At 41.8% G+C, this 15288-nt stretch overlaps 2 protein-coding genes across 2 annotated transcripts; one reads left to right on the top strand and one right to left on the bottom strand.

The window, feature by feature from the left end:
* Positions 1 to 937: 937 nt before the first annotated feature.
* Positions 938 to 8644, bottom strand: LOC105910077 (citrate synthase, mitochondrial-like). Its single transcript, XM_012838756.3, has 11 exons — positions 8411 to 8644; positions 6535 to 6573; positions 6237 to 6344; positions 5722 to 5787; positions 5329 to 5460; positions 4993 to 5181; positions 4526 to 4725; positions 4247 to 4376; positions 3865 to 3966; positions 3375 to 3584; positions 938 to 3096 (listed from the first exon to the last, which is right to left on the bottom strand). Exons 1-11 carry the CDS (start codon positions 8627 to 8629, stop codon positions 2926 to 2928), a joined length of 1566 nt encoding a protein of 521 aa, XP_012694210.2. The 5' UTR covers positions 8630 to 8644; the 3' UTR covers positions 938 to 2925.
* Positions 8645 to 12019: 3375 nt separating this feature from the next.
* On the top strand, positions 12020 to 15084 carry LOC105910079 (cytosolic sulfotransferase 3-like). Its single transcript, XM_031574178.2, has 8 exons — positions 12020 to 12276; positions 12611 to 12752; positions 13043 to 13171; positions 13715 to 13815; positions 13906 to 14032; positions 14205 to 14302; positions 14569 to 14743; positions 14892 to 15084. The coding sequence occupies exons 2-8, from the start codon at positions 12614 to 12616 to the stop codon at positions 15002 to 15004; spliced, it is 882 nt and encodes a 293-aa protein (XP_031430038.1). The 5' UTR covers positions 12020 to 12276; positions 12611 to 12613; the 3' UTR covers positions 15005 to 15084.
* The last annotated feature ends 204 nt before the right edge of the window (positions 15085 to 15288 follow it).

The following is a 15288-nucleotide window of genomic DNA, read 5'->3' as shown; positions in this document are numbered from 1 at the left end:
TGATTCTGCATTTCCAGTTTTTCCCCTTGCCCTTCATGAGTTGTATAGCTTTTTGTGTATGCAAACAAAGCCCAAAGTACACTCCAGAGGGAGTAACTGCCCCTGAAAAACCTCTTTTCACGGCTGCCTGACACACTTCATTGGAATTCAGGCCCTTTTCAACAAGATGTTACAAGATGACGCAATCGCATAACACAATCCCTTTTGCCTGCCTAGCTGACCAATCATAGCACACTGAGTTCATTGGGTGGGGGTTGCTAGACACAGGAGCTCTAACAGTGCTTCAGACAGGGGGTTAAGTAAAGATGTACAGTATGAGAAAATGTGTTTTTGGAACACAGAAGCTCTAAATCTATTTTAGTAGACCCAAAGAATAAAATGATCAACACTGAAAATGGGTACAACAGGTCCTCTTCAAAGCACTCGTCGCAATGGTGACCTGCTCCCTCGTTTTGTCACAGCACATCAGAGCTTGATCACAGATCAAACTCGCACTCTTAATGTTCACACTTGAGTTCCAGAGCCTCTCACATGTTGACACATTTGTACAGCATCCTGTGTACCAACTAGCTATCCACCATCTTATCTGGTGAACACCACTGTAGTCCACCATAACAGACCTGCTTGTCAGAGAAAAGTTAAGTGTTAAGACATGTCTCTCTGGTTTAACCTCAAGAGTAATTCAATACAGAATGTTTCAGAAGTGCACACCAAGAGAAAAGACTTGTTAATAAAAACACTTTATTTTTCCTTTGTTTCCCCCCCGCCCCATTTCAGTTGTTATTGTTATTAAGTGTGCTCCTCTGCCCCATTTCCTATAGCTTCTGTCCCTGACGGTCACACCAGTCTCTTCATTCCAGTGGATTTGCACAGTCTCTGCGCCTACTCCAAACCTTTACACCTAAAACTATATGGCAAAAAAAAAAAAAACACAAAATAACGTACGAGTTTACTTAGACCTACAGATACATGAAAGACATATAAATATATGTGGAAGAGCCACACAGTGAGAAGGGTGCTGCCCTACTATACAGAGTGGTGTACTAATGGAGTGCTGTAGGACACGTCACAGGGAGCAGCTCACATGCACCAGCCAAACGCCTTAGAGCAAACCAGAACCATTGAGTTGGGAACGTCCAGAAATACACGAGTTAAAAACCTTACTGCTGCTTGTGATGACACAAGGGAGCAATTTTTGTGGTAAAATTGAATAAGACTCTGGATCCTCTCTGACCAAAACTATCCACACTGGCTTTATGGAATATGCACACATCAATATTTACATGCACAAAATAAATACATTAGGTGCCTAGAAAATCATTACCTCCTAAGACAACACAGGACTGTTAATACAGGACTATAATTCACTTCTATACAGAAGTCTGACAGCCAAACTATGCACACACAACATATAAGGCTACTTCTACTACCAGACTGCGGGGCGAAGCTCAGGGCCAAATCTGACTCTCTTCTGGTCCTGTGCTTCCATAATATTAATAATTATAATAATAATAATAATAAAACCATCTCTGGTTGTAATAGGGTGATGTTTTCAGGAGCGTCCAAATTCAGCATGTCAGTATCTCATCCAGATGGGCTCTAGCTTTCCACCCACGCTTGCTGGGGCATTTTAACTAAGCAAGTGCTCATTTTGGAGTAGCAGGCCACCGAAGGGCTTGGGTAGAATTAACACACACACACACACACACTTAGAATAAAACAAAAACATACAAGAGAGGATCCTATAGCCCAGTTCTCTGTTGCTCATGTCACTGGGTTCTGGCTTGCTCTGAGGCTGCACATGTGAGCGCCCGTCTCCTGGACTTCCAGAACGACCCGAGTCGGTTTTTCCTGGTTTAACGTCTGTGAAAAGCTACCACTTAAATTCCTGATGATCCTGAAACAGAATCCCTTATATCATTTAAAAGAAAGACAGCATTTGTATTTCCGAGATTTCACCTCACGAGGATGGAAGTTGCCGGCTAGAGTCAGTGGTGAGAGGGTCCTTGAGGTCACTGAAATGTGAGTGGCAGACTGCACTGCAGCTTGGGGTTGAGACATGACCTCCAATTCCACTGAGATGGAGTGTTCAGAGATAAAACCGAGCTGTAAATGCATAATAACCCAACATTTGGGTGCAACGGTAAAAACTACGGCAAGCCCGATGTTTACAAAACAGCTTCTTAAATCATTTCAAGGGGACTTGAACTTAATCTAGCTTAATCTAGTCAACTGAATAACAATAATAGCAATGCTGAACATTTAGCAGCTAAGGAACCCTCATATCACCGATCGGTCCAGCAGACCTTCCTCTCAGACCAAACACACGAGAGGCCACTCGTCAAGGTCTTTCCCCAGAGCTCTCCCACAGCAATGGTAACCAAATGGAAAAATGATGGTTCATCCAGCACACAGAAAGAATACGTCACGTCACTGCATTGGCCCAGCCACATGACAATCCTCAAAGCTTGTTTTTGCTATGACTTGCTGTCAGGGTTATTAATCTATGTCAGGGCAAATCCCTACCCGTCTCTTCCACTAACAAAAAAGGGACACGCACAACTGGAACTAAAAAGGTAGAATGGTGACTTGAGCAGGAACAGACAAGGTATTGGGCTTCCTAAAAGTGATGAGGATATGAAACATCATATGAGCAGAGAACCGTTCCCTTCCCTGCCCTCTGTGTTGAAGTTCTGCTCAGGGAAAATGAATGGGGGGGCGAGTAGCTCACTTCCACCAGAGGGGAGCGGCGCTGGCCCTTCTTCAGATGGAACACCGTGTCTTTCAGAATCCCCCTTCTAATGGTGCTTGGTGTTTTTTGATCTTTTTTTTGTTGTTTTTGTTTGTTTGTTTGTTTGTTTTTGTTTTCTTCCCTTTACCCCCCAACGTCCCTATACTGGCAAAGCTCCGTCCGTCCCTCAAGCTTTATCCAGACTTGGCGCCCACTAGGCTCATGAGTCCGTCACTGCTCATGGATTTGGGGCGCTCCAGGGGGAAGCCCAGCGCCCGGCTCCAGATCAGCTGAGCCAGCACCCCCAGTGCCCGGGACACACCGAACAGCACCGTGTAGTAGTTCATCTCAGTCATTCTATAGTACTACGGGAGAGAGGAACACAGAGGACAGTCTGAATTTAAAGCAACTACTGGTCCAAATTGTAAGTGTGTAAAAAAAAAAAAAAAAAAATCTAAAAATTCAATATTTACAAATTCTATAAAAATTCAATATTTACAAATTCTATAAAAATTCAATATTTATAAATTCTATGCAAAATTCTATATTTATAAATTCTATATGTAATTTTATTCATTCTATCGTATTATTAGTGGGAGTGGCATCACTGCCATCCTTCTCTAAGAGGTTACTGTGGACTGACCTGCAGCAGGACTCCACTGTGGGCGTCCACATTGGGCCAGGGGTTCTTGGCCTTGCCCTGCTCCAGCAGCACGTTGGGGACAATCTTGTAGAGCTGAGCCACCAGCTTGAACATGGGGTCATCGGGCAGGTGCTTCAGGGCAAACTCACGCTGACATTCGTAGCGTGGGTCAGTCTTCCTCAGAACTGCATGGCCATAACCCGGTACCACCTGAGACCCAAGTGAGAGTAGGTCAAAGGGAGATGAGAAGAGAGACAGAGTTATTGTTTGAGAAACACTTAGATGGGAACTCCAGCCTTAATGCTTCTGCATCGGAGCAAGAATACAGTCGGAGAACATTATTTCTGTGGGGACTTCTGTACTATTTAATGAAATCTTCTGTTATATGATATTCTATTCTGGTATTACACACTATTTTTCCAGAACAAACTGTGCTGACATGACATGGGAGGACAGAGTTTGACGAGTTTTTGTTGTCCAATAGACTCACCCTTCCAGACTTAAGAGTGTTCCAGATGTAGTCCCTCATCGCTTCGTCAGACACCTCTCCACCCATCTCCTTCTGCAGGGCTGTCAGCCACACCAACACCTCCTGCAGCACACAGCATCAGCTCTCAGTTTCACTCCACTACACAGTTTCTACACAGCTCTTCACAAACATCTATCTCGCTCACACACACACACACACACACACACACACACACTCACACCTCAATTTCTCGCTCCTCGTGCCACACTTACACACACACACACACACACACACACCAGACGGTCATCTTGACTTTCCTGCAAAACCCATTTGCAAAAAAAAAAAGAAAATTGGGAGAAATACACAGGGTTAGCATGGCAGCTATGATGATCTCCAGACTAACCTGATTGGCCAGTCCATGCAGGGGGCCTGCCAGGCCATTCATGGCAGCGCTGAAGGACAGATAGGGGTCAGAGAGGGCACTGCCCACCAGATGGCTGGTATGGGCACTCACATTACCTCCCTCGTGGTCACTACATGAAAGGAACACACAAGAGAAGAGCCCTCAATTCCTAATCCACCCAAAATGCTTGCTGTCTGAAGCAGACATGTCCTTCAGGAGGAGCCTGTGCTGACTGATGGCACAGTGCTGGGGGGGACGGGACGGGACGGGACGACTGACCTGTGGATGGTGAGGTAGAGGCGCATGAGCTCAGTGAACTGGGCGTCGTTGTAGCCCAGCATGTTGGTGAAGTTGTGGGACCAGTCCAGGTTGGAGTCGATGGCCCCGATGCTGCTGCCCTCGCGGTACAGATTGCGGTAGATCTTAGCCGCCACACAGGGGAGCTTGGCGATCAAGTCCATGGAGTCCTCATAGACAAACTGCAATGAACAGATCAACATGAGCCTAATAAATGTATAGTATAGTTTGTTATAAATGTGTGCCCTGGGGGCCTTATGTACAGTGTTGAACTGGAGCCACGTTGATACGTCTTACCTTTATGTAAATAGAGCCGAGATAAAAAAAAGCGCACTTTCACTCTGGGTTTATGACAATGCTATTATCGCGTTGGAGTGATGATGTGGATTCAAGGTTCCAGACAAAACTGATCAATTTTTTTTTTTTTTGCATTAGCAATTACAACTGACCTCCCAGTACTTGGCCTTGTTGACTCCTTCCGAATAAGCCCGGGCAAAGGTGCTCTCGCTGTTGAGCGCTGTGATGGCGGCGCTGAACTGGGACATGGGGTGCAGGTTGGTGGGGAAGTTGTCCAGCATGGTGACTACGTGGGAGGGCAGAGCCGCACGCTTCGCCCACTCCTTTGACAGCCAGCTCACCTGCAATCAATCAAACACAGGTAGCATCAGTGAACTCAGTGAACTTGGGGGGGGCGGGCGGGCGCTGTAGCCCAGCATGCTAGGTGCTAGTAGGTGCAATTGTGAGACCAGCCCAGGTTGGAGGTCGTATAGGCTGCCTCTACTCACCTGCTCTTCGTTGGGCACCTGTCCAGTGACAAGCAGCCAGAAGAGTCCCTCGGGCAGAGGCTCCGCCCCTCCTGCAGCTTTCGGCAGCAGCTGCTGGCACTCAGGAATACTGTAGCCACGGAAACGGATGCCCTGTGAGGAATGAGGAGAGTTAGAGGTGACCTCAATCAGGCCGCACACATACTAGAGGTAGCGTATGGAAATGAGCTTCTGCTGCATGATGAAGCACAAGGATTTTTTTCTGCTTTTAGCCAATACTGCTAAAAGCTAAACTTCTGCACTACATATGAAATCAACAACATGTACAAAAACATAACTAATGTGGTTGTGTGTGTGTGTGTGTGTGTGTGTGTGTGTGTGTGTGTGTGTGTGTGTGTCTTAACTGATGCTCACCTCGTCTGGGTCCAGCACAGATGTCTCATACACCAGCCCCTTCATGCCCCGCATCCCTCCATACACCTGTCACATAGAGAAGGCACACAGCGCATATTGGATATCCATATGCATTCGTATACGCAGCAGATAAGCAAGTCAGGAGACTGACGCTATAAGATCCTGTAAGTTGTGACCAGACGGTCAAAAGAGAAGGGGAAAGCCAAAGAGGAGAACAAGCACCTTCCCCTCCTGAGTTTACTTATTATGCACTGAAAGACGAGCAAAAAGAATTAACGGCTGCGAAACAGTGGTCTCAATATGTCCACAAGACATTTTTACATAATATTCTATATATTTTTCAGTACTTTTCTACAACTCTTCTGATGCTAATAACTCTCATCACAATGGACATAAAAGTACTTAGTATCTATTACCAAACATACTTACAGACTGTGTCTATGCAAACTACATGAAAGACGACAGCTGTTTGAGGCAGGGGTAACGATCTGATGAATTTTAATGCAGTCTCTTACCATATCCACAGTGATCTGGCCAATGTTAGTTTTGCCATATTGTTGCTTGAAGTTCTTGACCCGTGTTTGTTCTTTGGGAATGAGGTCTACAAGAACATCCTTTAGGTTCTGCAACAGACAGAAGACAAAGAAAATGTTTCTCTCTTTTTCTGGTTTGCACGCCTAAGCACTGTTTTCAGACAGCAGGTCTAACAAGCTTCACATTCTCAACCAAACTGACTCAACAAGTAGTTCCAAACGTGGAATTTCACAGTGAAATTGAACTGAGCAATACTTTACTGAGTTAAGTAGTACTTACTGTTGATGTGCTGGCATGTCTGGCTGCAATAAGTCCATTCTAGAACCACAAAATGTCACATTAATTTTCTGTCATCATAATAGCTAACAAAAAAAAGACACCTTAAGACACCATAAGTTAAGGGTATTCTGATGAACACCAACTAATGTCATTCATTTTCTCAAAAGTTCCAATTCAAGACCTCATTAATAATATTGATTTGTTATAGCCTATGATATACAATAAAAAAAATCTATTACATTTGCTAGACAATTTCCCAACAAGTGATTTGGTAATTATTCTGAGAAATTAAGTTTTGCCAAATGTTCCTCGAGTTGAACAGTAAATTTTAGGTCCAATTACCTTTCTAACTCATATTCTATTTCATAAATCAGCTATTTGCAGGTGCAGATAAGCAGACTCCAAAATGTTGTTGCAGACATGATAAAGGCACATATTGTGCATTATATACATTTGACAGTGTAATTTAGTACCAGCTAGCAGTTAGGTTTTCAAGGTTGCAAACTTCCATGCCATATTTGGCAAGAGATTGACGAAGACTGATTCATTTATTTTGGATACTAGCCAAACGAGACAAGACGGGACTGAGGAAAAACTACACATCTCTGTGAGATAGGGATGACACCGACAAGGTTACAGCCTATGTGGCATTATTTCATAAATAAATGTTGTTTATGATTCAAAACTAGCCGACAACTCGAGTCGACAACTTTGCAAAACGATCTACAGAATATAAAACGTTAGTGTTAAGTGTAGAGAAAGAACACCTTTGGGACAGCATGTCACATCAACAACGCTGAGTTCTACAGATCACTAGGCAATATGGTATATGCTAATAACTCCTTCTAGGCCTACGGCAGATTACTTTAAAACATCCTATATACTTGCATGACAGATGACGAGAACAAATTCACATCAAATTGTGGGACCATGGAACGTACAAGCACCGAATAAGGACATAAAAAGGGTCGCTAAAATTACGCACCGAAGGTCACTGCAATCACAGCGGTTAAATATTCAAGACTACCCAAGTTTTGCTAGTATCTAAAGTAACATAGCTAGCCTCTTAGACCACTAAATTCATATCCTTTGCTAGTGTCTTGCAAATGAAGAATCTAATGTTATACAGCTGACTAGCCAGCTAGCACACATTAGCTATCTTTACCTGTACCAAGGCCAATGCTTGTATAACAGGATAAATAGGTGAGCATGTCAAGTTTCAGATAGTATCGCTAGCTAAGTGTCTATGATCGCTAACCGGCATTCAGACAAGTTAACTAGCTCGCAAATAGCTAGCTAAATAGCATGCTCATTCACTGGTTCTCTACGGTTAACCTACTAATGTTAGTAATCTGTGGCCAAGTTTAGAAGTACTGTCTAGCTACATGACAGTTCACCTGAAGTAACTGATAGCTACCTTCATTAATAGTTCCACAACAAGGACATTCAGGGAAACGGTCAGTAACGTTAGTATCGATAGCTAGGTTAACTACTAACTTAGCTAACGTCACTAGCTAAAGAACTTGCATGATCGCCAAAAGTTCCTAGCAATCCTGATAACAAGCTACTGAAAGTTTTCTTTTTGATTCAGTTCGAGGAACTAACCCACTAAGTTACCCTTAAAATACACCAATCATACCTGAAATGACAATGACATACGGTATAATCATTTGGCAGCAAGCTACATAGCCCCAAACATTTTCTTGGCTCAGGTTGTTCCTATAGCTCGCTAGGCAGTCTGCTACATTACTTTCCATCACAAAATGAACTTTGCTAGCAATAAGTGCTAACTTTAGCTAGAAAACGTAGCTAGCTAAGATTGGCTAAGGTTAGCTAGATACCAGCTTTCACAGGGAAAACTCAGTACTGTACTCACCGTTGAACTAAGGAGCCTAGGCGCTAGCCTGCTGATTGATAGAAGGGACATGATGTGGACGTAGGAATAATTTAATTTACGGTATGATTCTAAAAAGCCGATGCCTGCTGCACCGAGAAAGTGGATGAAGGTGCCCCTGTACGGACCGTGAGCTAAGTGAAGGTTGAAAAAATATAGAGGGCCTCGAAAGGCCAGAGTGGGTGTGACGAGAGCTCTCATGTCAATGACGCACAGCAATACCAGTGGTCAGAGAAGTTCATGTAGTACATTGATTGGATATTTTTCTTAGTTGAAGACATTGATTGGTTAACATGAAAAAGCTGTTGAGGATGTACTCATTTGTGCTGCCTGCAAAGGTGAAACAGTTTCATCAAAGTTATTCGCTACTTTGGGTACACACTGTCTGATGAATTATAATGATACTATATATACGGTGTTTAAATTAAATCAATGATAATAAGATGCCTCTAAGCAACTTCAAATAATTTTCGAACAAACCGGCATGACACATGGTTACCCACTGGTGTTTTTTGATGATTAGAAGCTGCCTTAAATAGAAAAAGTTCTTGTCTACTTGAAGCTCAAGACTATCAATCCCTTATTCGGAGGGACACACCATCACATTACAGTTTTTTACGACTGGATAAACACTCAAATCAAAAGTATTACACAATTATCAAAACCTTCACTCAAGGAGCAAAACAACGGCTCAGATTTGCACCACTATAAGCACATGTCAACATCACACTTTTTGCGAAACAATACACACAAGTGATTTGCAAAACACTAAACACACTTTTATGCTTTAGACACAGACGTATATCAAGATGTCACTTCCTTGCAATTCCAAAGCACTGCAAGTCAAATTACCACACTTTGTGGCAATTAGTTAAACACAGCCATCAGGTGCGCAAACATATGATTGCTTAATTGTAGACACACCAAACAGGTTTAAGCACTATAGAAATGCAGCAGATGAGTTCATCTGTCTTCAACCAAAATGGAAGGAGTCAGAAGAAGAAGAGTGAGGGTGAAAGGGGGAATCCACAGAGGAGGAGAAGGAGGAAGAGGCGGAGGCCATGCCAGAGGCCGAGGTGGAGGTGGAGGTAGAGGAAGAGGAAGACCTGAAGCAGGAGGAAAACGTGCTCAAAGAAGAAGAAATCCAAATTTATCAAATAAACTTGAAAGGAGGACGGGGGCCCATATTCACGCAAGAACAAGATCGAGAGATCATAAACATGGTTCTGGCAAATAATGCTTTCAGGCTCAGAGAAATTCAAGCCAAGATTATTGGTGACCATGCCATTTTCAATACAGTAATGTCCATCAGGTCTCTCAGTCAACACTGGCACACATCCTAAAAAGACATCAGGGTAAAATGAAACAACTTTATTTGTACTGTATTTTCAGTTTTTTTTCTGATCTTTTTTTAATGGAATTGTAACCTGTACTGGAAACATAATTTTACGTTTGTCTGATATTTGCTGAGCTTACAGTGTTATGCACACTACTGAAGTAGCATGAAAACTGGGACATGTTTTGTTGTGATTCTCCATGTTGACTGATTTGGGTATATGGAGAGAATTAAATAATATTTGCATCAGTCTGCAGCATTGGTCTTGTGTAGTGTTTGTTGAATTTATTGTATATTTGCACTTTCTCTGTGTACTTCACTTACACTACTCTAATCACTGAGAAGTAGAATTGCTAAAAGTGTTTTAGGTTTATAACAGCAGCGTGTAAGTGGTACAAACAGAATTCAGTCATATGCAACGTGTGTGTTTCATATGGTAACAAAATATGGTTTTGTTAAATTAGTGTATAGTTTTTACAAGAGTGTTTCATTTTGCAATGGATCTGAGGTGTTTTGCTCATTGGGTGTGTGGTTGTGCTAATTGTGTGAGTGAAATGAAAAACAAAACAAAGCAGTCAAAATTGTGTGTAAGCAATCTAGAAAAACTGTAAATATATAACAAAAAACCGAGACGATCAAGCCAACCACCAATTAGGCCACACCATTTTAAGATGTTCATTGTTCTACTAATTCTCCTACCCTTTGTTAGGTTACCCACTGACCACCCTCTCATGGAAGCAGCATGCTATACCATCATTTGGTATCAAAGTCAGTTGTTGAATGTCATTTTTGTGGAATGCTAGTGTTCCTATCATTGATTAGTCAAATGATCAGTAGGCCTGCCTTTATTTATGTGTGGTGAAAAGCAGCCTAGACTGAGAGAGGAGGATAGAGATTCAGTTTAAAAGACAGGAAAAGTACAAAAGTACAAAAAAACAGTATTGGATAGCTGAAAATAGCAGTAAGGAAATCTGTTACAACTGAAATAAACCTGTATTTCGAATTGATTCCTTTGACTTTGGCGAAGGCAACTTTTTTAATCAACTCATTGAATTCATTAAAGGACCAGTATGCAATACATTTACTGTACTAAATCATAAAATGAACATGATATGTCTTCAGAGATTAAGGAAAAATGCTAAACTGAAATACTGGCTTCTCCATCAACAATGCTACAGCCAGTATATTGTCCTTTTAAAATTTCTGTTCCGGAGCAGAACTTCTGTTTTTGTTTTGGCCTGTGTGATTCTGCCCACTACCCATTTCTCCAGTACAATTTTGACACCCCGGGTTGCCAGATATGAATTTGAACACAGTGTGTGGCTGGCATGGAAGTAAGCAAACAAACTGGACCAACAGAGATTATGTTTGATTCTACCCAACCAAAAAGCCTCTGCATCCTTCTAAAAAGCTGCTTGACTAGAGACGTAGTAAAATGCGGCTAAATATTGGAGATGCATTTGAAAGATGGATACGAGCCCAGAAGGATTTAAAGATGGATGCAGAGTTGGCTAATTTTCACATGAACAGGTAAGCATTGAGCTTCATCTAACCTTAAGTAATTGGTCACGAATACTAGCAGGGATGGGCATGTTAAGTCATTCCATCAAGTTTGCTGCAAGTTTGACTCTAAATTGACTCGCAATTACACTATACGTTGAATGGATACTGACATCCAAATAGAGTAAGGTTACTCATGCCCATCCATATACTAGTTATTTATCTATGTTATTGAATATAAACCATATACCCATTTTAGAAGACTTTATTCAATTTTGAGACAATCAATGGATGTGGTCAAATTTCACCAATGTTAGACACTCTCTTCTCTCTCTGTTGCTCTTCCCCTGAATTAATGTGAAGGAATTATGTAAAGAACAAAACAGCATTGGCATTTCTTTCCAAAGAGGGAATGTATACATTTTCACAAGTTGTTAGAAACACAGAGAACATGACAGCATGTGGCACAAATCTGCTAAAATGATGTACATAATATAAGTGTATAATTATGTACTAAAATGAAATACTGTAGCAAAAAGAAAACTGATCCAGTGAGGTCTAATTGATGAGTGTTGTCTTTCTTAAATTTTGATTTTCTTTCTTATCTTTTATCATTTAAATTATTTTTTGGTTTATCTAAATGTACGCTAAAGAAACAGAGTCCTGGTTTGGTCGAATTTCATGGTTTAAATTACACATATACAGTCTTTAATAAGTCACATTTCCACACATATGTCTTTCGAACAGGCACAAGCACACTCACTCAAAGGTAGGTCTTGTGACACTTTGCCCTTTAGAGACACAGTTCAATGAAGCAGAGATAAGAGAGATCACACACTGGCACACACACACACAGACACACACATACCGACACACACACACTCACAGGTTTGTTAGGAGAGAAGGAGTATGGCTGAGAAACGTCACTGTTGAGAGAAAGCTGAAGAACCAAGACAGGAAGAGGGCTTGTTTGGCAAATCTTCAAGTCATTTCATTGACATTCACTGACACAGTGAGTTTGCGTTCAGATTAAACTGTTAAGTAGAGTTAGTTAAGGCCAGAGAGACTTTTCTAAAGTATAGTTACTAGGGATATGAATTCATTCATGGTGCTTTGGCTGAGATAAGATATTCTTTTTGCTGCTGACTCTGTATGAAAACCCTACGAGTCTGACCAAGGCTAACCAGCTTTCCCTCTCTAGCCATAGGCTAAAGGAAGTGCTTATTCTATGCGTTTTATTCTGTTGGTAATATGCACATTTGTTGTATAGAGCATGACGTGTCCATTGGAGGTTAAAGGTTTAGTGGATGATGTATGAGATGAGGTATGGTGTAATCCTCATTCAGGTGATGGAGCCCTTTGAACGCCCTGAACTCTATGAATTCCACGGAGTCTCTATGACACACTACTTCACGGACAACTGGGAAAATGTTCAAAACTTTAAGGCTCTGCCAGATGATATACTCATAGCCACTTATCCAAAAGCAGGTGTGTCTCTGTGTGTGATTCAACACCATGTGTGTGTGTGTGTGTGTGCTATCTCTTCAAAGGGAACATGTTCACAGGGCAATTCTCAGCGTGAACTCTTGCCTAGAGAAAAATATAGGTAGATTTAATATAATCTGCTTATGAAATTTGAATGCCTTCGTACTTATTTTGTGGTGACGTGTCTCACTTTACAGAAACCCTGCTTTAAATTTTAACACTGCAGTGTACGTGCAAATGTGTTTTTCGCCAAACTGCCCCCCATCCCAATGTTCTTTTTCTTCTTCTTTTAGGCACCACTTGGATGTCTTACATCCTGGACTTGCTGCACTTTGAACAGGAGGTTAAGGATAGAGAGAATTCTCTGCCCATCTTTGACCGAGTACCTTTCCTAGAGCTCACCATTCCGAACTACTGCACAGGTGTGGTTGAGTAAATTGCTCCCACAAACCCCATGACATTAACTGGGTTTACCAATACTTGAACTTTTATCACTTTTTGTGACATGCACACATTGTAGAGACACTAACTGGCAGTCATAATAATTCCAATTTGTTTTGTAATAATCATTGATATGTGGCAAAAAAGAATATAAATAAATAAGAAATAGTCAATTCATAGTCAAGTCATAAACAATTCAGTGATTATATTATACACATATGGTTACCATTTGCAGTGATGACCTGTGTGGAATCCAAAAGTTTTCTTCTTTCTTCTGTTCTTGTCTTTCGTTTTCCTTCCTCTCTCCTTGTCCGTATCCTACCTTGTTTTACTTAATTTGCCTTTTGCATAGAGTGTTTGTACTAAAAGGGTGATCTACTAGCCATTGTCACCTAAGACTTGTGATTGAAGCCCTTAATCTTCTCTAAAGTGCCTTGAAACAATGTTCATCTGTTTTCAATATGTTATAAATGAACCAGTGCCAAAATGAATAAAAGGAACACGTACACATTCTTATCACGCAGGCGTAGAGGCACTTGACACCCTTCCCACCCGCCCGCGACTTATCAAGACTCATCTACCTATTCAGTTTGTGCCAAAGAGCTTCTGGGAAAATAACTGCAGGGTACTCTCTCATTCTTATTCTTCCTGTCTCTCCCTTGAAGAGCAATATTACACTGAGCAAAGATAGCTGTGCTAACTCCTTTCTCTACAGGTGGTGTACGTGGCCCGTAATGCTAAAGACAACGCTGTGTCTTACTTCCATTTTGATCGCATGAACATGGTGCAGCCGGAGCCGAAGGACTGGAACAGTTTTCTGCCCAGGTTTATGGAAGGGAAAAGTAATAATAAAGAAATATAAATATAATACATAAAGAATGAATGAATGGATGAAAAGGATTATTGTGAAATGTATGTATTTTGACGCTTACATTTTGCAGCAATCATTCATGAAGCTGCCTCTGTTTCTGTCTTTCACACACACACAATAATGTTGGTGACTTGTCCAACAAGTGGTGTTTGGCTCCTGGTATGACCATGTGACTGGCTGGTGGGACAAAAAGCAGAACTACTCCAATCTTCTCTACATGTTCTATGAAGACATGGTGCAGGTTTGTGAGCACAGCAGAGCAGAGTACCAGTATCTGAATTGGAGTTAAAGACAAATAGCAGGTTGCTCATATTGCAGTGCTATGTGTGTGTGTGTGTGTGTATGTGTGTGTACGTGTCTGTGTGTGTACTAGGGGGATGTGAAGGTTAATAAAGACACTGCCTGGGAACTGAAGCATGTGTGCATGTGTAATTGCATGAGTAAAGGTTTGTGTGTTCATGAGACCTAGACCAGGACCTGAGGCATGTGTGTTTGTGTGTTCATCAGGACACGGGCCGTGAGCTGGAGCGCCTCTGCTCCTTCCTGGGTTTGTCCACCACAGCAGAGGAGAGAGAGTGCATCAGGGGAGGAGTGCAGTTTGATGCCATGAAGGCAAACCCAATGGCCAACTACTCTACTGATCCAGTGATGGATCAAAAGATCTCTCCCTTCATGCGCAAAGGTAGGAATAGTCAAAACTTCCTGTGGGTGGGAATGGACATTTGGGATACAGGGATGCGTCAGAGCAGTTGGTTTGTGCCTGTATGTGTAGATAAGGGTTCGTGTTTTGAGGAAGTGTAGTGAAAGGTCCCTTCTCTGGTCCTCTGCAGGGAAAGTCGGTGACTGGAAGAACCACTTCACTGTGGCTCAGAACGAGACGTTTGACAAGCACTACAAGAAGAGGATGAAGAACAGCACACTGGAGTTCCATACAGAAATCTAGCAGGACTCATAGTTAACTGTGAATTGTTGTAATATTGCCTAAAAATGACAAAAACGAAAATATATTACAGTTGAATTGCACATTATGTCTTACAACCTTCAGTATACAGACACACAATATTTTTGTTTAATTGGGCCATATTAGTGAATAACCTATCCAGATCTTGGTTCTCTTGTAGTAGATTTTGCTACAGCATAACTAAACATGCACACACACACACACACACACACACACACACACACACACACACACACACACAAACTGACATCCCCATCTCCCCACAT

The sequence above is a fragment of the Clupea harengus genome, chromosome 1, assembly GCF_900700415.2.
Source record: "Clupea harengus chromosome 1, Ch_v2.0.2, whole genome shotgun sequence".
Classification (NCBI taxonomy): Eukaryota; Metazoa; Chordata; class Actinopteri; order Clupeiformes; family Clupeidae; genus Clupea; species Clupea harengus.
Note: the sequence above shows the minus strand (reverse complement) of the source record. Positions and strands in the feature narration are given on the sequence as shown.